Source organism: Mustela erminea, chromosome 1 (genome assembly GCF_009829155.1).
Source record: "Mustela erminea isolate mMusErm1 chromosome 1, mMusErm1.Pri, whole genome shotgun sequence".
Classification (NCBI taxonomy): Eukaryota; Metazoa; Chordata; class Mammalia; order Carnivora; family Mustelidae; genus Mustela; species Mustela erminea.
This window is the reverse complement of record NC_045614.1, coordinates 209,873,010-209,894,865: the sequence shown is the minus strand read 5'-3', so window position 1 is coordinate 209,894,865 and position 21,856 is coordinate 209,873,010. Positions and strand designations below refer to the sequence as shown.

Sequence of the window (21,856 nt, the reverse complement as noted above, 5' to 3'; positions counted from 1 at the left end):
GACAGCCCTACCAAACTAATACAATTGCCAGTCCCAAACCATGGGAAAAGCGATGTCAAAGAAACATTTTTTACAGTTAGCATTTCCCATACCATATAAACCAGAAGAAAATTGTACTGAGTATGTGTTTCATGGTGCTTTGAAAGCCAAAGTGTATCTCTGTGACTGGGCTAGTTGTAAGAAAGCCCTTTGTGAGGTCATCATGCCACTTTTGCCAGATGGGCACAGAGAGAGACATGCAAGCTTTAAAAAACACTGGAGCAGACACCATGCCTCACTTTGCACACACTCTTTTAAGAAACATCATTACCAGAAATTCATTTGATAGCGTCAGGAGGAAGCAATGTCTCCAATACTTGAAAACCCTGAGAACGCTGCAGTATGATGGATTTAAGACCGTATATTTTGGAGAAACCGATATCGCTGAAAGTCTTGTAACTGGAGAAGACCTAAGTGATGGGTATTTCGTGCAAACTCCAACATGGTGTATTGTGCATGCTGGTGGTAGACACGGATGGGTGCCTTGGAAGTATCAGATGTTCCTAAGAGATGAGTTATGCATCAAACAGGAAGATAGCCTCTTCTTTGAGTTCTGTGATGTGGTGAAGAAGACCTATGGGAAGTGTGCCATTGTGGTCAAAGAGAGAAGGCAGCAGGACAAGATGAGGCCAAAAGAAGATGAAGAGCCAGAGGTCCAGGTCCATGCTCCATCTGTCATTAACTTAACGAGCATTGTGTGTTGCCCTGAGGTGGCCAAGTCCTGTGGCCATGAACTACTCTCTCTGCCTTCCCCTTATAATTACCTAAATCCTTTAGACTCAGCCTGGTCTTCTCTGAAATGGTTTATCATCAATAACAGAAAGGAGTTTTGTTTTCACTACATTGACAGTGTCTATTCTTACCAGTATATACTTCTCAGCGATTTAATTAGCAAAGGGATTGAAAGGATAAACCTAAGCAAATGGAAAACAATAACCAACAAAGTACGGAGATGGGAAAACTACTATCTTGGTACATTTTCTTAAGGGTGATTCCTCTCACAAGCGGTTGGAACCATGCTGTGGGCATAGTCTTTGCCAACTCTGCTGGGCTCGACTCTGGACCACGGCAGCCCAAGATGCTCCAACAGCAATCTCACAGAGATGCTGTGAGGACTGAGGTTTCTAAGGCTGTTGGCAAAGTGCTTTAGGTTAACCAGAGGTTCCATTAAAGCTTGTTGATAAATTAGGGATCTCGACTCCCATCTTGTTAAGGCCATCTTGAGAGCTATGTTAATGGGAGGATTCCAACTAACCCAGCCCAAAGGAGCTCAGTGGTGAGCAGGGGTGAGCAGAGCTAAGGGCTGTGTAGTCAAAATTTAGGTCAGGGGCGCCTGGGTGGCTCAGTGGGTTGGGCCGCTGCCTTCGGCTCAGGTCATGATCTCAGGGTCCTGGGATCGAGGCCCGCATCGGGCTCTCTGCTCAGCAGGGAGCCTGCTTCCCTCTCTCTCTGCCTGCCTCTCTGCCTACTTGTGATCTCTCTCTGTCAAATAAATAAATAAAATCTTAAAAAAAAAATTAAAAAAAAAATTTAGGTCAGAACCAAGTGTGTGGTCACCAAAAGTTGAAAATAGTGTGTCAACCAGTTTCAGCCAACCAAAATAGTCTACAGGGAGACGGTTTGTCATGAGCAGGAGATATGGTCCAGACAGGGGCTGAGAAGGTTCATTGCTTCCCATTGCTTTTCAGAGGCTGAGTGAGAGACATCTGAGGAGAAACTCCATCTAGGTGCTCAAGGCAAGTTGGTGGTCCCAGTAAGGCACCTGGAATGCTGTAGCCATTGGTTGATTCAACTGGGACTTGGTAGGTGAACAGGTGAAGTGATTGGGGGTCTGTGGATCCCACTTATCTAATATTTCATCCCAACTCCAAGAATCCCACCAGGAAGTTGTTAGACTTTGCCACGGAGTTGCATCTTGGGACCCTGAGAGCTGAGACACCTGTGGTTGGTATGGCACACCTGACTCAAGTTTAAGGCCATTGCTAATGCAGGTTGTAGGGAATTGTGGTAGTATGTTTCACCTTTATTGAGTTAGGTATGAAAATCTCTACCTAACTCCTAACAGAAATACCCATATGTAAGATTGTAAGGCCAGGTTCCTGATAGCCAACTGCAGAAAACATCAGATGATTTGCTTGTCTTCCTGCCCTATTTCCTTCCAGGTCCTCCCTGAATTATTCAGAAATAGGTGGTCTGACGAGACTCGATGTTCAATGCTTTTTAGCAGTCAAGTAGCAGACTTCTGCACCATTTTGTGGTCATGCATTTTATCTGGGGATGAACCTGTTGCACCCGCAACCACCAAACCCCCAGAAACAGGCAATCTCAGTTGTTATATTGCCCACTTCCCAGCCAGTGAACTGTGTTTGTCTCCTGTGGCTGCTGTAACAAATACCACAAATTTGGTGGCCCCAAACAACAGACACTGTCTCCCAGTTCTGGAAGCCAGAAGTTTGAAATCAGTTCCACTTCATCAAAATCAAGGTGTGGGCAGGGCCATCCTCCCTCTAGAGGCTCTGAGAACCAGTTCCTTTTCTTCTGGCTTCTGGTGGCTGCTGGCCTTCCTTGGCTGGTGGCCACAAGAATCCAATCCCTGCTTCTCGTGGCCACATTATTTTCTCCACTTCTGAGTCTAATTTCCCCTCTGCCTCCCTCTTGTAAGGACACTCGTGATGGCACATGGGGCCCATCCACATGGAGATGGGAAAACTACTACCTCAAAATCGTTAATGGAACCCCATCAGCAGAGATGCTTTTTCCATATAAGGTAACGTTTCAGTTTCCAAGGATTAGGAGTTTGATACCTTTGGGGACCATTATTTAGTTGGCCACAGATGCTGATGCAAGTTTTCTGCAAACTGGTATACGGCATTGCCCATCAGTGATTAACCTGGTGAAACAGCTCTGATCCTGTGCTACGTTTCTGGGGTCTTCTCCACTATCTGTTTCATGTAAGTTTTAGAATTTAGGTTCCTTGAGAGCAGGGAATACGACTCAAACCTCCTTGGTGACTTCAATGCACTGGCATATGCCAGCTACCCCCGTGTAGCTGACCTGGGTTTGGGGGTATGAGTATGCTTTGTCCCTACTTCACACTTATTATACATCTGCCCAAAATTCTGCATAGTCATAAGCACTGACAGCTATACATCCTCAACTCACTTAGTCCTCCAAACAGACCGCGATGAAGGAACCACTGTTCTCTCAGTGTAAACGGAGTCATAGAGCGATTACGTAACTCACTCCAGTGTAAAGGAGCTAAAGTTCACACCCAGAATCCACACACACGGCCATTTTTCACGCTTCCTCTCTACTAATGGGTAAGCTCATCTGACCCCAGAACTACCCCATCGTGGAGGTTCTCTCACTTCCCCACGTTACAGGTGAGGAAACTGAGATGTTGAGAGATCACGCAAGCCAGTGACCTAAAGACGCTAAAGCCCGTGTGCCTAAGCACCATGCTTGGCTTTGTGGCTGGAGCCCAGCGTTTTGTTCTTTCCCACAGCTCACGTGCCACAAGAGTTGCCTCTGGCAGCCGACGAAGTGGCCATCTCCAAGAGGACCCCACAACAAAGAGAGATTTCAATGCAGAATTGAGCAAGAGGCAGAGCGCCTTGCAAAGACATTATTTTGCAGGGAGGGCTAAGACATGGAAGGTTTTTAAGGTTCTCAGACAAAAAAGCTAAACCAAGAGGAGCTATTTTTGTTTGAAAACCAAAATGTAAGAAGTTTAAGGTTCTTTTCCCTTGGGACCTTGTTTCATCTTTAGGAAGGCAAGGAGGGGAAAGAGATGTCAGGACAACCAGAGAGATCAAAAGGACCTCCTTTAATGTGTGATTTTGTTACATAATACTGTATGCATAATTAAGAAATGCTGCTTAACACTAAACATGGGAACTTCCAGCAGAAAGTAATGGAAAGTACACTGGGCTTTGGGAATCCAGTAGACCTTGCTGGAATCTCAAGTTTCCAACTTATTAACTATGAGACTTTGGCCAAGTTACTTCACTGCCCTGAGGTTCAGTTGACTCATTAGTAAACTAGGGTTGAGGACTTTTTTTTTTTAAGGATTTTTAAAATTTTTCATTAGAGAGTGCACACAAGCAGGGAGAGGGGCAGAATGAGAGGGAGCAGCAGACTCCCCACTAAGCAGGGAGTCCGATGTGGGGTTCAATCCCAGGACCCTGAAATCATGACCTGAGCCAAAGGCAGATGCTTAACAAACTGAGCCACCCAGGTGCCCCGGGATGAGGACTTTAAGACACTTCTCATAAGCTACGCCACTAAACAACATTCGGCACCTTCTGGGTGTCCCATACACTCAAGCTTCTGATGTTATAGTCCAGGCTGAGGGCCAGCAAGTGTGCCCACACTCATACTGATGTCGCTGACCTCATCTCCTTTTCACTCTCTTGGGGAAATTCTTGCTGCTTTTTATCACCAGGACCTAATGTGAGCAGACACATTTTAAGATACTTTGATCAAAGGAACTTTGATCAAACTCTGGCATTTCTTTTAAGACCATCTGTGACAGGTCAGGCAGCTAATGAGAATAAGTTTTGTCTGGTGGGGTGACAGGGAGGATGGTGAGCAGAGCCAAGACTCTTCAAGAGCAAACTTGTGTTGCGTTTATATGAACTGAAGAGTAAGTAATAAGGCACAGCAGTCTTGCATGTGCGGACAAGTCCCCTGGAAGAGCTTTCATGATGTTGGTGGGGCTGTTGTCCTTCTGAAGTTGGCTGATGAGACACCGCACCCTCTCTGGCCCTTTACCTACCAACAACCATATCCTCACTTCCTCTCCATGCACATGGAGTCTCCCAAGTAGGTGGTGTGTCGGAATGATCTGTCCCGAAATGACCTAAAAGTAAATGGGCAAATGGAGCTGGATGCTCAGTGGATCCCACCTTGTCTACCCAAGGAAGGTCCAAGCTCCGCTGGGTTGAAGGAGCTGCACCTGGCCAGTCGGGGGGCTCAGTTGCCTACCCAGGCAGTATTTGTGATTGTTTTATACATATAAACTGATTGTACATACTTGACCTCATTCAGTTTAGACCATCAGTCTGTACACAGGCAGGGCAATGATCATGGAGGTCATTTATAAATGAAGGCAAGTCCAGGCAAGTCACTGACTCACCTGGGGCATGCACAACTGTAGTGATAGGAAGGCCAGAACCAGAAGCCACATCTTCTTCTCAAGGAGTCCTCACACCTGTCTCTAGTCGGCTTCATGGGTTGGTTAGGATCAGGTCAAGCTGTGAGTAGTGGCGACCCAACCACCGAGTTAAGAAGGTAGCCCACCTCCACCGCTACAATCAAGAAGCACTAAAGGGGCAGTTCGAGGCTAATAGGATGGATCAATGGTCATCAGGAATTCAGAGTCCTCTTTTTACTCCAGTGTCCTAATCTGGTCCCTTCTTCATAGTCCCAAATGGCTGCTGAGTTCAAGCCATTGCATTAGCACTCCAGGCAGCAAAGGAGAAAGGAAGGGAGAAGAGTTCATTTCTCCCCTTTTTAAGGGGACTTCCCAGAAGTTCCACATAACACTTCCACTTGAATCTCATTGGCAAGACTTAGTTGCAAGGGAAGCTGGGAAATGTCTTCTGTTTGGGGAGGCAATATGGACAGCTAAAATCATGATTCTATTAGTAGGGAGAAGAGGAGGAATACTGAGGTAGGCAACTGGCAGTCTTGGCCACATTCCCTGCTCCCCTTCCTTTTGGTGTTACCGTCATCCACTCATCAACATTCCAACACCTTCTGAGAAAGAAATACCAAAGAAAATAAGTCCGGGCCCTCAAGACATTCAGAGTCATGGCTTCCAAGGCCTTCAGGGCCGGTCCCTAGATGGCCCCCCAGACCCCCTCCCACTTCCTCCCGCAGCAGGTCACCCTTCCTCTGTGTGTCCTTCAGCCTTGACCATGCCCCAGCTTTCTCCTTCTAGAAAAGCCTTTCCTTCAATCCTGCCTTCCCCGATGGCTACCAAGGTCTCTCTCCGCAGCTCCTTGCAAAGTTGGGAATCACGTGACACTTCTTTCCCAGTTTTCAAGTTCTCAGCTCTGTGTTTCCAGGGGAAGTATCTCCAAATTTAATCTGATGGGCAAACTGAGAATCTGAAAAAAGCACAATCTATACATTAGAGAGGGTCCTAAACATCGGGAAACACACGGAAAATACTGAGCTGGTGATTTGAAAACTAACCAGTTATTTGTAATGAACACATTGTGCAGAAACCTTTCTTTCCTGGCTTTGCAGACACCACACACAGGTGTGTGAGCGCGCGCACACACACACACACACACACACACACGCTTGAAATAACAATGCCAACAGCCCCGTTTCTACTCCCTCGCACCCTCCCTCCTGCTCTGCCGCTCACCTTAGTCTGGCCTCTGTCCCTGCCTTGTTGCTCACACCGTCGCCCAGCGCACTGGCCAACCTACAGCTCCTTCCCACTTCCCCTTCCGCTGTGCAGGAATGAAGGGGGCTGACCCCTGTCTCTGCCTCTGGCCAGCTGGGGGCCTTAGATGGGGCTATTAACCCCTCCATGCCTCTGTTTCCTTATCTGAGAAGGGGATAATGACAGCTGGTGGAGGTAACAGGGGTAAAGCAGGTGGGAGAGTTAGGGCTGAACAGGGAGTCACGCTGCCTCGCTGTCTCCAGATCTTCCTATCCTGGATACTCTCTCCCAGGCTTGGCTTCTGGGGCTCATCTCCCTGTCTAAAGCTCACGAGAAGGTCCAAGCACCACCCCCTTGCAATCCCCTGAGGCTGCTCCCTGCACAGATCCTGGAGTGGGTCTGGGGCCGAGCCCAGGAATCTGCATTTTAAAAGGCCACTCACGTGTGCTCACATTGGAGAATCCGTCCTCAGTTCTCTTTTCCCTCCAGAATCTCTCCATCATCCCCCGGCTTCACCCCAACACACAGGCAACCCACACGGGACAGTGCATGGCAAGGAGCCCCTGTGTCATTGACTCAGGTGTCAAGGCCAGAGATCTGGAAATCGTCAGACCGCGTCATTCAGACAGCTGTGTTTCCCTGGAGACCATCATCTGGACACTGTCTGGGGAGAGGGGACCCTTCCTAAAGCACCCGGGAATTTTTGTTTGTACTATTCGGTTCCTGAAATATGTTGTGTCTCTGCCTCGTGAAGCAGAGTACGTAAACACAGCTGAACCTTTCCTTAGCGACTAAGGTCATCGTTGTGATCATAACGTCCTAATGTGCGGCATTCCCCGTGTGGGGCTGTGACCGCCATGCAGTGAGTTCTCAGGCTGGGGCGGCTTCATAAGGACCACCTCTCTCGCTCTAAGGTATTTCAATATATCATCAGCTTGAAACCAATAAAGAGGTGTTAGGGTGTGGCTAGTTAAAGATTAAAGGGGATCTGTGTAAGGGGATCCTGGGGCTCCTCTGTGGCCAGAGAACGCAGATTGCAGCTGAAACATCTTTCAGCTACCCAGGGGCGGGCTCCTTCTTTGGGATTTGCTCACGACTGTGGTCCAGAGAGGGGCTGTCCAGCTGCAGTCCACGTGGAGTCCCGGTGTGGGCTTTCCCGAGCTCTCTCTCCACCTACATTCGCCCACGCATGCAGGCATCCCACCAATTCTTTAAACTCAAACTATACATCTACTGACTTCGGCATGTGCAGTGGAGCTGTTGAGCCGTTAACTCCGGAAGGAGCTCCTCATCTCCCCCTAGTGGTGGAAGGGAGTGTAAGAAAGGTGACGGGAGCCAAAAACAACGCTGTACCAAAAACCCCAGTGTGGTCAATGGTTTAAGTTCAATCCTTAGGTCACCCTCTACCAAATTTTCCAAGATGACCCCATGTTCCACAAATTCCAAAACCGAGTTTTAAGTCCCCCTAGGAAAGCGCCTGTATTTAAGATAAACGTGACCATCTAGGGCTTGGGCATATTTAGAATCTCCAGGAAAAGTCAACAGCCCCCGTCCTTGGGTTTCTGGGGTGCCCAGCAGGGAAGGGAGGGAAGGTCTGGGGTTGGAGGAGTGGATATGGTGTCGGGTGGCCGCCAAGCATGCTGGGAGCCAGGAACACCCTAGATCCACAGAGAGGGAAAGAACCATCCTAGATGAGGGCGGGCCGGTGGAGGGTCAGGCTGACCAGGGCCCCCTAACAAAGGCAGGATGGTTGGCCCTGGGCCCAGGGTCAGTTCTGAGCCCAATCCGAGCAAGTCAGGGAAGCACTGGGGTCGGAGGGCAGAAATCCTAGGGCATTCCACTTCCGTTCTGGTGTCTGTTCACGAGCCACGAGACCCAGGCCACACTGACTGGGGATTAGCAGCTTGTTGGGTCAAGCTACAGATGTAAACGCTGCCTTCTAAATTGTGATTAAGAGCTTCAGAAATCACAGTAAAATCTGAGAAAGAGAGAATTCCTTGTACATCTCATTTAAAATTCAAAGTTCCACCAACCTGGGCCGGAGTAGGGAGGACACGTTAATATACAGTTGGTCCTTCAACAACGCAGAGGTTAGGGGTGCCAAAGCCTTGGGCAGTCAAAAACCCACATGTTTTGGGGGTGCCTGGGTGGCTCAGTGGTTTAAGCCTCTGCCTTCGGCTCAGGTCATGATCTCAGGGTCCTGGGATCGAGCCCCGCATCGGGCTGTTTGGCGGGGAGCCTGCTTCTCCTTTTCTCTCTGCCTGCCTCTCTGCCTACTTCTGATCTAATAAATAAAATCTTAAAAAAAAAAAAATCCACGTGTTTTAACTTTTGGCTCCCCAAAACTTAATGGCCCTTTGTTGACTGGAAGTCTTACCAACTAACCTAGAATTGATTAACACATATTTGGTACATGTATTATGTGATATATTTTTAAAGTAAGCTAGAGAAGAAATTTAAGAAAATCATAAGGAAAACACAGTACAGTGCTGTACTGTCTTTATGGAAAAAGGCCTGCTTATGAGTAGAGTCCCGCAGTTCAAATCCAGGGGGGTCAAGGGCCAATTGAACACTCATGCAAATTTCCCAGGTGGCCACCAGCAAAGGGACCGGAGCAAACACTGCACCGTATGTTCGGCTTTGGTTCCCGCTTCCTCATCCCCGACCCACTCTGGTATCAACAGAAATGAGACAACAGGAATCTTTTAATAGATCTGAGGCTGTTAGGTGCTGAGTCAAAAAAAATCTTGGTATCACTTCTCTCAGATCTGGAAGTCTCCTTAGCTCAACTCCCTGCTCATCTCTCCTCAGCAAATCCCAACAGGCAAACGGGGGGAGAGGACAGCACACCGGCTTGTCTCACTCTCTCACGACAGGGCTCAGTGACAGGAGTCCTTCCGAGACTCCCACCCAGGGTGGCCGGTGAGTCTCACCCTGTAGCCCACCCCACGAGGACCCTCCTGGCTCAGCAGAGACGCCAGTGCTCCCTGGGGGAGTGAGCGTGCAGCTTCCCTCCACCCCAACAATGGAAACATGGCGGAAAGTGGGCAAGAGAGAGACTGCGGGAGGGCAGCCGCGAAGAGGGCTGAGGGGGACTGGGGAGAACAGGCGCTGAGGCTTCCACCCCTGGAGCATGTGCCACGTCTCCTGCAGACCAGTCCTGCGTCAAGAGCACCTGAGACCTGGCACCCAGAGCTGGGACGGGCTGGGAGGGGTGCGGGCTTGCAAAACACCCCCCGCTCATAACATGGTGGGCGTGTGTCTGTGTGAGACCAAAAGACTGGCTTATTCCAGAGACAGACACTCCCTTTTTTACAAAGCTGTTTTATTTTAATAAACAAAATACAGGTTCTTTTAAGAGCAAGTAGGCCGAGAGGCAGGCAGAGAGTGGGGCTGTGGGGGAGAAGCAGGCTCTCCACTGAGCAGAGAGCCTGATGCGGGACTCAATCCCAGGACCCCGAGACCATGGCCTGAGCTGAAGGCAGAGGCTTAACCCACTGAGCCACTCAGGTGCCCCAAAAGTTCATATAATTTTAAGTTAACCCTACAGGTTGGGAGTTTATCCTCTGACACATCATTCCGTAATTGTCTCCTCTTTCTTCTCGGCCAGAATCCACTCAGGCTGACATGTAAACGTAAATTCTAGAAAGGAAGATCAAAAGGATGAGTAAGAAACGTCTGAATGTTTTACTTGCTTGGCATTACCCCTCATGCTCGGCCATTTCAACTTAGCCAGCAGAAACCACTGAAGTCTATCTACTAAAGAATGTATTTTCACAAACTCCTGATTTTCTGCCCATCTAAAAATCCCCCTTCTTTAAAATGGGGCTTGATAATACATTAATATAAAAATAAAACATTTTAAAAAATAATAAATAAAAATAAACTTTAAAAAGGATGACATGGATGGAACTATGGGGTATTAATACATTAATAAAAAATTAAAAATTTAAAAATAAATAAATAAATAAATAAAATAAAACCGGACTCGAGGCTGGAGGGGAAAGGAAGGGTCAGGCCTGCTGCCACCAGCTCCCTTCACTGGAGCCCTCCGTGGACGCCTGTGGGAGGGGAGAGGCATGTATGACCCACGCCCCACCTTTCCCTTCCTCTTCTCGGTCTCACACACAAAAGGACGACTCTGCCCGGGGCAGAACTTCAACCTGCAACATTTCAGAGGACCGGCCTCCCTTGCCTGTTTTAATTTTGTTCTCCCTTGTGCCGGCTCCTGAGTTTCAGTCAGTAAAACACCTTTTCCCAAAAAAGGGAGGGTCCCTGACAGAAACTTCTTTGGCCTGGTAAAAGCCACCAGCCTGCCAAGGACCCACATGGTGCCAATAGAGGAGGGGGTTCCCGGCCGGGGGGTGAGGACCGGACAGCCACGTGGACTTCCCTGCGTTCGGGAAGGTGACGGGTCAGGGTGAGGCCCCGGGGGCACAGGTCTGACCTGGGTTCAGTTCTGACCCTGCTCTTCACTAAATAGTGTGCCAGCCCTTCCTCCGTCTGAACAGGCCTCACGGAGCCATCAGTAGGGGGACCGCCACCGTCTAAGAAACACTGAGCAGACACTAGGCCCCACAACGGTCGTTCAGCAGAAGTGTTGCTACGAGTGCTCGTTAGTGTGCTGTTCCCCTCCACACCTCTAGAAATCCTCCACGGGAATCCCACTGACAGAAGTGTGGCACCTCAGGGCAGAGAGGGCTTTTGGAGATCGCTGGCCCACTGCCTCCCAGAGCGACAGCAGACAGGGCCGCCTCAGGGTCCCCTCACATAGGATGTTTGCACCCAGCCAGGGGCTGGGGCCTGGAAATCTGCACTTCGACCAATTCTGATCATCAGCCCAGTGTGGGGACCACTGATCGAGAAACCCCTGACACCATTTCTGAATCCTCTAATTTTTAGAGAAGCACAGAATTCAACCTGATCCATGAAGAAATGAGATCAGTGCGGGAGAATGACCGTCATAAGCTCAACCTGTAATGGGGGCTTGAGCCCAGCAGACGTGTTCTGGGCGCCTCCCGTGGGTCCACGACGATGAGTAAGACTTCGTGCCCGGTGAAGACGCTGCGAGCATGGGCCCTCTGGGACTAAGCGGCAAAGGCCGAAGGGCATGAAAGTCTATCATAGCTGAAGAATGGCCTGCGGAGTGTGGGGAGGGGGCGCTAGAGGGGACAGATGGGACCCGGGTGAAGGACACATGTGGGGATTGTGATGCCATTCCTACAACTCAGACTTTATCCTGAAGATACAGCAGGATTTTTAATCTTAGGTGAGGGCATGGGTTTCAAAAGACCTGTGGCCACCACACCACCTCCGCACCCCCGTCTGACTGCCATTTTCTGTACAATGGTGGGTGATTCTAACACGCATCCTTCTGCTGGGAGAAGGTCCCCAGCTTTCATGAAATTCTCAGGAGCCCTGTGACCCAGAAGCGGTTAAGCACCAGGGTCCCTGACTAAGGTCGCCGCAGCACAGGCTTCGGGCAGGTGTGAAGAATGAGCCGTGTGGCCTGGCTGGTCCGCACCAGGGCGCAGGGTCAGGGTCTGCACGCCTCGCCTTCCACAGATGTTCTGCTTCAGACACCAGAGGAGCCCGAGGGCTGAGGGGTTCTCCGACTGCCTCATGTGGGGACCAGTCCAGCCCACCGGACGCTCCGCATGCGCCAAGTCCCCGTACCTCTGACTTCCCTTTAGTTCTCCTTCTTCTCCGACTGCTTCTTTTTCTCAGCTTCCAGTTGTTGCTGTTTTGCTTCCAACCTTTTCCTCTGGTATATTTTGACTCCGGCAAATGCTAGGCAGAGAATTAAGGTTTTGGCTGCCAAGATATACAGTAGCAGGGGCACGTGTTCCAGAACCTTAGAGAACAAAACAAGCATTCTCAATGTTCCATGATTGATAAGAAAGGTTTCTTCGAGTTCCTTCATCTAACAAACCTTTACTGTCCACCTCTTACGTAACAGGCACTAGGGGAGGTGCTGGGGCCGCACCAGTGTCCAGGACAGGCAAGGTCCCCGGCCCTGCGCCAGCCAGCCGAGGTCTACCTCTGCCCCCACTGTGCCCCCCATCACTCCCCCACTGCTGGCTGCACAAGAGAACTGCTCGTGGACTGCGGACCTAACTCTGGTCTCTCACAACCGGACCACATACTTTGCCAGTCCCCCAGGCCCTCTTCTCCTGAGGCAGCGCCACGGTCCAGGAGCCAGAGCTGGGGGCCTGGGTGACAACTCTGCTCTGCCCCCTGCTGACCACGTGACCAGTGCCAGTCACGTGACTTTCTGAGCTTCTGCCTCTTCAGGGGAGGCTGGACCGGACCTCCCTTCTGGATTCTCCAACTTTGGCATGCTACGCTTTCCTCTCGGTTGTGGCTACTCATTAGTTCCGGCACTTGAAGATAAAGTAAACATAAAAAAGAATAAAATTCAAAATACAAGGGGCGCCTGGCGGGGCTCAGTCGGTTAGGCATCTGCCTCTTGATCTCAGCTCAGGTCTGGATCTCAGGGTCGCAAGTTCAAGCCCCATGTTGGGCTCCACACAGCATGGAGCCTACTTAGAAAAAAAAAAAATTTCAGAACATGAAAACTTAGCTACCTATTAACTGTTCCTGTAATTTTCTGTAGGAGGGACGCTTTAGCCCATGGGCTAAAATGATACCCAGGGAACAGCTATGGATTTGAATTACTGTCTGTACTAGTACGGTACACTATTACGATAATCTCGGTAGTACAATAGCATCTCTGGGCAAACACAATACTCGTTTCAGAAACATGAGTAATGGGACCTGAATAACAACGATGAGCTTTTAGTGTGATTAAAAATTCCTTCCCAAATAAAAGCATGCTTTTTCTGAGTGATCACCATTCTAGAGGACTAGGCAGGATTTAGTCCGATGCAATCATTAAATCTCCAAACATCACTTATGCAATCCCTATACAATGGCTTCTAGCACAGGAAGAACGTTTGTCTCTGCTTGTAACACTTGAACTTGACCGGTCAGAGGAAACTTCAGCTGGGAACGACATGCTCACAGAGCTCGAGGCCCGGGGGAGATTTCACAGATGACTTAGTCCCCCACGTTGTTTCACAAACAAGGAGAGCGAAGCTCCTCGTCGGTGGGGAGAGGCCAACCCGAGTCACACAGTGAATAATTCATGAGGAGGCCAGACTCAGAAGGAAACGTTCTAACCTCTATGCCAGCCTTCTTCCCCCTGCGTCCTGATTTCCAAGGAAACGGAATTAACACAGTCATAAATTACGTGCATAGGTGTTCGTCCAGTTTTATTAAAATTCTCGATGACTGAGGCCTACACGCAGATTTCACACGCAGAAGACCGAGCATCAGTTAGGCCCACTGGGAGCTTACTGCGCTCAACGACTCCCCTACATTTTCCCCGGGATTCTCATCAGATCCCCGGGAGACAGGGACACTGCCCTAATTGTGTGGCTGAGAAAGTGTAAAGTCTGGAAAAGTGCTCTGACGGCTCCGAAGCGTGAACTCTCTTCATCATTACACAAAGCTGGAACATCTCCCACATTCTTCCCAGCCCTCCCCAGTTTTACACCTAAATTACGCAAAGAAATGAAGCCTTGGCTACGGAAATTTCCCAAAGGCAACCGGAATCACTCCCTCTGAAATCATTTAGCCAGTTACTTACGGAAATTTGAGGAAGGTTGCCATGTGATATAGCAGGAATGTACCAGAGAGCAAAAGAAGGAACCCGAACACTTAAAACGTCTGAATTTAACCAAAACGGTTAAGATTACAAGGACATGGCGTAACTGGATAATAGTTTCCAACCTCAAAGTCATTTTGAGAGAAAAAAATAAATATAACATACATGCTTCAGAAAGATCACTCTAGTAAGAGCATGAAAGATTAAAAAAAATTGCAGCAGTGAAACTTTTTCTCCTGACAAATATAAGCGGCTTAGAGCACAGACCTTCCGGGGCTCCTGGGTGGCTCAGTCAGTTAAGCATCTGACTCCTGATGGCAGCTCAGGTTGTGATCTCCGGGCTGTGGGATCGAGCCCCCAGGTGGGCGCTGTGCTGGGCGTGGAGTCTGCTTGGGATCCTCTCACTCCCTCCTCCTCCTCTGCCTGCCCCCACCCCCATGTGCATGCTCTCTAAAAAAAAAAAAGAAACTTAAAAAAGAAAATCAGTAAAATAAAAGCCTTCTCTGTGCCCTGCCTTCAACCTGTGTTAACCCCAAGACCTAAGTGGTCAGGAACTGGGGGTGGGCCCACAGCTTGTGTTCTGACAAGTCTTCAGCTGGTTCCGATGCACTGAGGTATGAGAGCCACTGCCTTGGACCATGACGCATAACACTCTGAGCCCTGCTGACGTGGCCCTTCGCACCAGTGACTGCCTTGGACCGTGGTCACCGCAGACTGTGGTCACTGCCCTAAATCCCACTGCCTGCTGCCTTCCGCTTCTTCCCCTCAGACGCCCTCACCACTTGGGCCTTCCGTCCCAGCCGTTCCGCTGTGAGCTCTAGAACCCCAGCGTACGCGCAACAAACATTCCTACGTTTTCGACCCCTTCAAGAAACCCTCACTCTGCCTCTTTTTTTCTTTTCTTTTTTTAATCTTATTTATTTGACAGAGTGAGAGAGAGATCACAAGCAGGCTGAGAGAGAGGGGAAACAGGCTCCCCGCTGAGCAGAGAGCCCGATGCGGGGCTCAATCCCAGGACCCTGAGATCATGACCTGAGCTGAAGGCAGAGGCTTAACCCACTGAGCCACCCAGGCACTCCTCTCACTCTGCCTGTTAACTTCAACCAGGCTCGTCCTGGAGAACAGTCCCCATGGCCTCCCTGCGTGGCCCCGAAACCCCTCCCTAAAGCTGCTGAGGAAGGAGAGGGGTTCTCTATCTCCCAGTTTCCGGGTCCTGCTTCCAGATCTTTCCAGCAAGCCTTGCAATGGAACGCTGGTGGGTGTTCTGAACTAGGAAATGTTCATAATTGAAAAAAAAAATACATACAATGAGATTGTTAAGTTTAAAAATATACACACTACACTTACATGTATGGAAAAAAGACTGGAAAAAAACACACCAAAATTGTTAATAGTAACTATTCCTGGAGGGTGAGATAACACAATTTTTACCGGATTTTAAACTTCCAAAGAATCGACAATAAAATATATTTTGGTGGCTGTTCTCTTAACCTTTAGTGCACCCCATGCACTTTAGGGATTTAACGTGATGACTCTCCTTTCCCTCTGTGAGCCCTGCTGACGGCTGCCCACGGCCCACTAAAGGCCCACAGCTTGCAGGCTACTGTGTGACTGCCCTCGGACCTGTGCTCCTGGAGGCTGAGTCTATCCTACAGAGGACAGCTGGGATTATTCCCCAACCAGTTGAAGTTGTACTTGATGTTATAATGGGTAATTTATCTAAATACAACACTTACGAAATATGGCTGTATCACACAAGGAAAAAATTGTTTCCATGAAAACTAAATTGAATGCTTTCAATGCATTTTCAAATTTGGGTTGGAAAAAAAAAAAAGGTGCTGTTGGCAACACAAATGTAAAAGATTAGGAAGAACATAAAAATCTGGAAATATCTTGTATGTAGACTGTTTCCTAAAATATGAACCCACTTTAAAGAAACCAAAATGTGAAACTGTAGGAAAACTTTAAAAGCATGATTTTTGCAAGACGAGTGAGGCAGATGTGAAGTCTGTAAAGCCAGTCAAAGAAAGGGCCTCGCCTTCCCCCAAAAGTCTGGGGAATAAATGTACTTTATATGTTTGAACTTAAAATAAACTATTAAGTATTATTAGGGTTCCTGCTTTAATCCACTTTTTTCTTTTTAATCAACCTGTATCTATAGAACTGTTATTCTGAATTTTTATAGTGAGGAGAAAGAAGAAACCCAAGCCATAATGGTGAACACTGCTCTCACCTTCCAGTTCATGTTGGGCGGATTCACTCTGGGTCACTGCAGGCCCCCTCAGACAAGCACATGAGGAGAGCAGCTCGAAGGGCAGGTCTTGCTGTTCTGGTGGGAAAGAGAAGAAACGGGTCACTCAGGGTTTTCTGGAGCGGATCACCATAGGAAGACCTCTTTGATGGAGAGAAAGGGTGCACTGAGCAAAGAGAGTGAGGGCTGCACACAGGAGGGGTCAGTGTCCCTAACAATGTGACCCAGAGCCTGATGGAAAGCAGATGGCCTGGCTTAGGGCTGGTGCAGGCCTGGGTCTCGGTGAGCAGAAACGTCCCCCTGGCTGCTCTCTGCCGGGGGTGGGAGCACAGCCCGGGAGCAGAGGTGGCAGTGCTGCTCCTAAGGGGACACACGTTCCCATCCCTTTCATCTGTGCATGTGACAGCGCAAATCCAAAGCTACTTCTCCCCCACCTCCTGGCCTGAGCAAGAGCTGGGTTGTGGATGAGTGTCTTTCTGTTCTTCAGGTCCTCTGAGTGTTAATGAAGCAACATTTGGTTCTTAAAAAATATCTGGAGGGGAGTAAATGATAGGGGGGAAAAACTGTCCTTCGAAAGCAATTCCTATCTAGAATTTCATCTCAGCTGTGAGGGAGACCTAGGGGAAGGCGAAGCAGGGGGTGGCAGGTCAGGGACACGGCCGGGGCGCAGTATGTGCACCAAGCCTGTATGTCACTATTTTTAGAATATGGCACATAGCCCCGAGTCAGAAGACGTGAGCTCTACATGAAGAACCTACACACTCTGGTAAGTGACTTCCCTCTCAGGGCCTTGGTCCCATCTGTCAATGAAGAAAGGGGTGTCAACTAGACGGGCCGCAGGGCCCCGATTTTTTCTGAAACTGGGCAGCTTAGAGCAGAATCACAGCTTCACTTCACGGTGCTGGGCAGCACGAGAGCACATCAGCTAGATAAACTCATGCAGCCCTAGGAGGCAGAGATTATGGTTCCATTTCAGAGATGAGGAGTTAATGGAACGTGTCCAGGGTCGGACGGGGACTGGGATTTGAACCCATCCAGTGTGACTCTCGAGTCTTATCCTGATGCGGGCAGAAAGCTTTGCATTCAAAAACCATGGAGATGCTTGTCTTGACATGTACTTAGAATTAAGAAAAGCCCGAGACAATGTCACAGGCCTTTAGAATGGGGATAATAAAATGGCTTCAGGGAAAAATATTTTACTAAAAAACTTTTACTTACAAAAACATTTAAATATAGAAAATTCAGACCTCATCTAGTCAAGGTCATAGTATCTGGAAAACAGGCTGGTGGTTGGCACAAGATAACCCAGTTTTCCCCATGACTTCTTTCAAAGCCAGGTAAGTTAATGATAGGAAGGTACACCATAAATCTGTTTAAGTGCGATAACGGCGATTCTCTTCATGGATTAAGGGCCTGTTTATCTTCTAGTAGCAGCAGATTCTGACTTGCACCACAGAAATTTGTTCCTAACAGGTTATAACCTATTGCTAGAATTTTCACTTTCAGGAATCTTGGATAGTCTCGGGGATTAGCCATATTGTAGCTTACAACGTTTAAGGTTATGTAAATTTTATTTTTACAACTCTTGCTCTAATTGAGTTGGGTACAAATATAGTAGGTGAGTTTAGCTGTTCCTAATTTTCTGAGGTCTTATTAATGTAATTAATATATTAATTACATGAATTAATCTAAGAATTAATGGCTTAATGTAAGACGCATTAATGGATTAATGTAAGATATTGATTCCCAAGGTCAAGGTTGACAAATAGGTCCAGAAAGCTTATAGGAGGAAATAAATTAAAAAGAACACCCAGTGGGGCGCCTGGTTGGCTCAGTCAGTAAAGCATGCCACTCTTGATCTTGGGGTGGTGAGTTCGAGCTCTGCATTGGGTGAGCAGATTATTTAAGGAAATTAAAAAACAACAACAACAACAACAACACAGGACATGGATTATGACTGGGGTGACCTTGGACAAGTTGGTTGGCCTCTCTGAGCCTCAGGTCCCTCATTTGTGAATTCTTCGGAGGCCTGATTGTAAACACAAAGCAAAGCACCATGCTCAATACACGAAAAACATTATATAAATACCGTTATTATCACGACAAATCTTTCTCTCTCTGCTAATGGACATGCCAAGCTTAGGAACCATGAACAAGAGGCAAGCAGGGCAAAATGCCAGCGATGCAAGACCGCAGGGCCCAAGAGGGCAGGACTCTATTTTTGGTGGCAGCTCTGGCAGGCATGTGACCTGGGGTAAGCCATTCACCTCCCTGAACCAAAATGTTCTCACTTTAAAAACCAGAATCCAAAGAACAACTCTGCAACTCTGGCATCCGTAAGTCAAATGGGATACCACAGAATCGGACTATGAAAATGTACTGGCAGTCTCCACAACTTCATAGAGAGAGGGAGAACATTCAAGCTCTTTAGAAACAGACATATTTAAAGTCAACCTGCAAACAAGGTAGTGGAAGGGAGGCAGGGAGAGAATGAGAGACAAGGCAGCTGATCAATCCAGCTCATTCCTACCCGCTGCCTCCAAATGCTAACTTTCCCCACCCCCCTGCACTAACATACTCCAACTCAGCCATTTCTGTAGCACCCCAGCAGGACTTCAGCAAATGAGAACAACTGAGAAAGCTAAAAATATCAGCAGGCTATTAACTCCAAGCCATAAGCACACACCTGCTGCAGGATCATGCACAGGAGTCAGCTGGTATCTGAGGGCTGAACGGCAAAAGCCAGTCAGATGGGGACACTTCTGAGATATAAAATCTGTGAAGTGCGGGAAGTTTTTAGACTTTCCCTAGGACTTTCCACAAACCTAGCTTAAATCTCAAAAATAACAATGGCTCCGACAGAAATGGTTCTGTCTCCTTTACTGGAAAAATAGTCTCATTTTTCCTTTGCCAGTTTTCTCCCAAAAACCAGAAAAGCTCTCCGCTTATTTGGGTTAGGTCAGTGAACGCAATATGGATGACATATTGTCCGCAACCTACGTTTTCTTCTAAGCACACCTAACTCTAGGACCGTCTGTCTCTTCGTGTCTACACTCTTGGAGCCGCTGAGTATGTCAGCCCGAACGTTCCGAACCTGTTCGCGTTCCCAGTCTCCACCCCTGTCACCCCAACTATTCCCCCCATCCTTGGAAGCTGGAAGGTGCAGGGAGGAGGGAGTTAGTTGCGGGTGGACCTTGGGCATCACTCCGTGGGCCACTGAGCCCCTGTCCTCTATTCCCCCCATCCTTGGAAGCTGGAAGGTGCAGGGAGGAGGGAGTTAGTTGCGGGTGGACCGTGGGCATCACTCCGTGGACCCCTGAGCCGTGTCCTCGGTCACCTGGGATTCCCAGGGCCAGAGACACTGGAGCTCGGTTCCTCCGTAACCGGGGCACCAGGCCAGGGTCCCCTCCGCCCCGACACCTGGGGAACAACACCTATCCCGCTCAGACCCGGAGATGGGGGCCACGGCGGCCGTTGCTTCCCCCACCCATCCACGGAACAGACGGTCCAGAGCACTCGCTCATCCGCCCTAACTCTGTGGCCAGAACAACTCTGGGCCTCGCGCGGACCTCTTGCCAGCTTAAACATTGCGCCCCCGGCGCCGGGTCGGGCGGATTCCGCGGCGACTGGACGCCGGAGCCAGGCAGGGGCGCTCCGCGGGTGGGGACCGCGACGGCCCTCCCCCTCCCGGTCCCGACCCGGAGAGCTGGCGCCGCGCGGCAGGGGGCCGGCTGGCGGACATCCTGGACAAAACGGGCCAACGGCGGGCCGTCCACCCGACTCCCCAGCGCCTCAAAGAGCTGTCGGGCTTCGGGTCAGGATCCCGCTGACCGGACGTCACCCACTTACAGCTCCAGGACGCGGAGGTTCCAGCGCCGGGACTGTACAGGAACCGCAACTCCCACAATGCTGCGGGCAAACTACAGGTCCCGAAATGCACCGCACCGCGCGCCGGCGCAGTGGGTCTGGGCCGCTTTTCAGCGGAGCTGAGCTGGGCGCGCCGGCGCAGTGAGCCACTGTGGGCCGGGCGTTGGGAGACTGCGCAGGGGTCAAGGGTCACGATGGGCCCGGGCGGGTGCGGCTGTCCAGGCCACGGTTCTGAATTCTCCTGGGCTGGGGGAGGAGGCGGCCGGAGTGCTGGGGCTCTCGCGTCCCCTGCTGTCTGCGACTGAGGATCTTTGGCTCCCCAGAAGTTTCCAGATGTGGAGTTCATGTCCTCTGACGACATGCGTGCATGTACATTTGGGAAAGCGCTTGCCCCCATCCTGGGTTCCCAGACTCCCTCGAGGAAGGCGCAGCACGGGCCTAGGGTCTGGGCACGCTCAGTCCCGACCCCACGGGAGGGCGCAAGCCGGACCCCAAACAAAGACGGGGTGACGACAGGGAATGTCCACGGAGTCCTTTCTGTGGACTGAGGAAGCCAGCAAGGGGAGAAGAAGTGGCTGGCGCCAGAAAACGCGCGACTTGGCAGGGGCAGAATCTGGATTCGAACCGAGGCCGACTGACTCCAGATCCCACTGGGACGTTCTGCGTCGATGAAGGACACGACGTTAGGACAGACCGAGGGGGGAGGGTTTAGTTGCGTCGACCAGCGACGTTTTCCCATAGGAAGGAACGAAGAGCGTTGTCCTGAGCGCTGTGAGGCTCTGGTTCGAGGAGGTCTCACCCCGCGCCTGTAGAAGGACGTAAAAGACCCAACGCACAGATGAAGAAGCGGAGAGCTGAGACTTTAAAGCGGTTTCCCAGAGTTTTAAAGCCGGAAAGTGCCCCAGCTGGGACCTGGCTCTCACTGGCGGATGTAAACTCCCATCGGGGCAGCAACGACCATGGGCTCCTTTTCCAACCACCTGTGAACTCTGCTTGTAAGAAGGAAGTGGGGTTCAGATCTTAGGGAGTCAGTCATCCAAGCAGATGGAGCTCTAAAAGCAAACCCCGTCGGGAGTGGCAGGGGGGTGAGCAGGGCGAGTTGTTTGAACAGTGGTCTTTGGTTGCCCAGTTGAAAGTGGCCAGCCTGGAATTTGGGGAATCAGTGCTGAAGTGGCAGGCAGGGGCAAGTGGTTTCAACAACTGTATACCCAACATGCTTCTAAACATCGGCCACTCCTCCCATCCCCCAAAAGTAAAGTTGGCTGATAACCATCTACCTTGACACTACTTTCAGCGGTGATAATAAAATGTACTTTCTTAGAAAAGTCTAAATTTCTTTCCCTTCATTTGGTTTCCTGTGTCAAAGATCAAGCCGGGCACCAGTGAAAGCCTTAAGCACAGACTCGACTTTATTCAGAAACTACTGCAGTAGAGAAGAGGGCCCAGTCTGTTTTGATTTATGTAGTGGTAACAGGGCGTTTTAAAGAAAAAATGAGGGGTAGATTCAGTGGAGCAGAATCAGGGATGTGGATATTTACAAAACCCAGGGGATTACTCATTCTAATCTTGTCAATAGGCACTTATCTGAAATAGAGACTGTCTTTAGACCAGAAGCAATGGTGCAGGTTAG

The 21,856-nt window shown here is 49.6% G+C and overlaps 2 protein-coding genes across 2 annotated transcripts; one reads left to right on the top strand and one right to left on the bottom strand.

The window, feature by feature from the left end:
* The first annotated feature begins 246 nt into the window (after positions 1–246).
* Positions 247–1,218, top strand: FAM243A (family with sequence similarity 243 member A). The gene has a single exon (XM_032354320.1). It carries the CDS (start codon positions 270–272, stop codon positions 1,023–1,025), a length of 756 nt encoding a protein of 251 aa, XP_032210211.1. The 5' UTR covers positions 247–269; the 3' UTR covers positions 1,026–1,218.
* An 8,669-nt stretch (positions 1,219–9,887) lies between these two features.
* SMIM11A (small integral membrane protein 11A) lies at positions 9,888–20,317 on the bottom strand. Its single transcript, XM_032354340.1, has 4 exons — positions 20,209–20,317; positions 16,342–16,437; positions 12,116–12,293; positions 9,888–10,081 (listed from the first exon to the last, which is right to left on the bottom strand). The coding sequence occupies exons 2-3, from the start codon at positions 16,351–16,353 to the stop codon at positions 12,129–12,131; spliced, it is 177 nt and encodes a 58-aa protein (XP_032210231.1). The 5' UTR covers positions 16,354–16,437; positions 20,209–20,317; the 3' UTR covers positions 9,888–10,081; positions 12,116–12,128.
* Between the last annotated feature and the right edge of the window lie 1,539 nt (positions 20,318–21,856).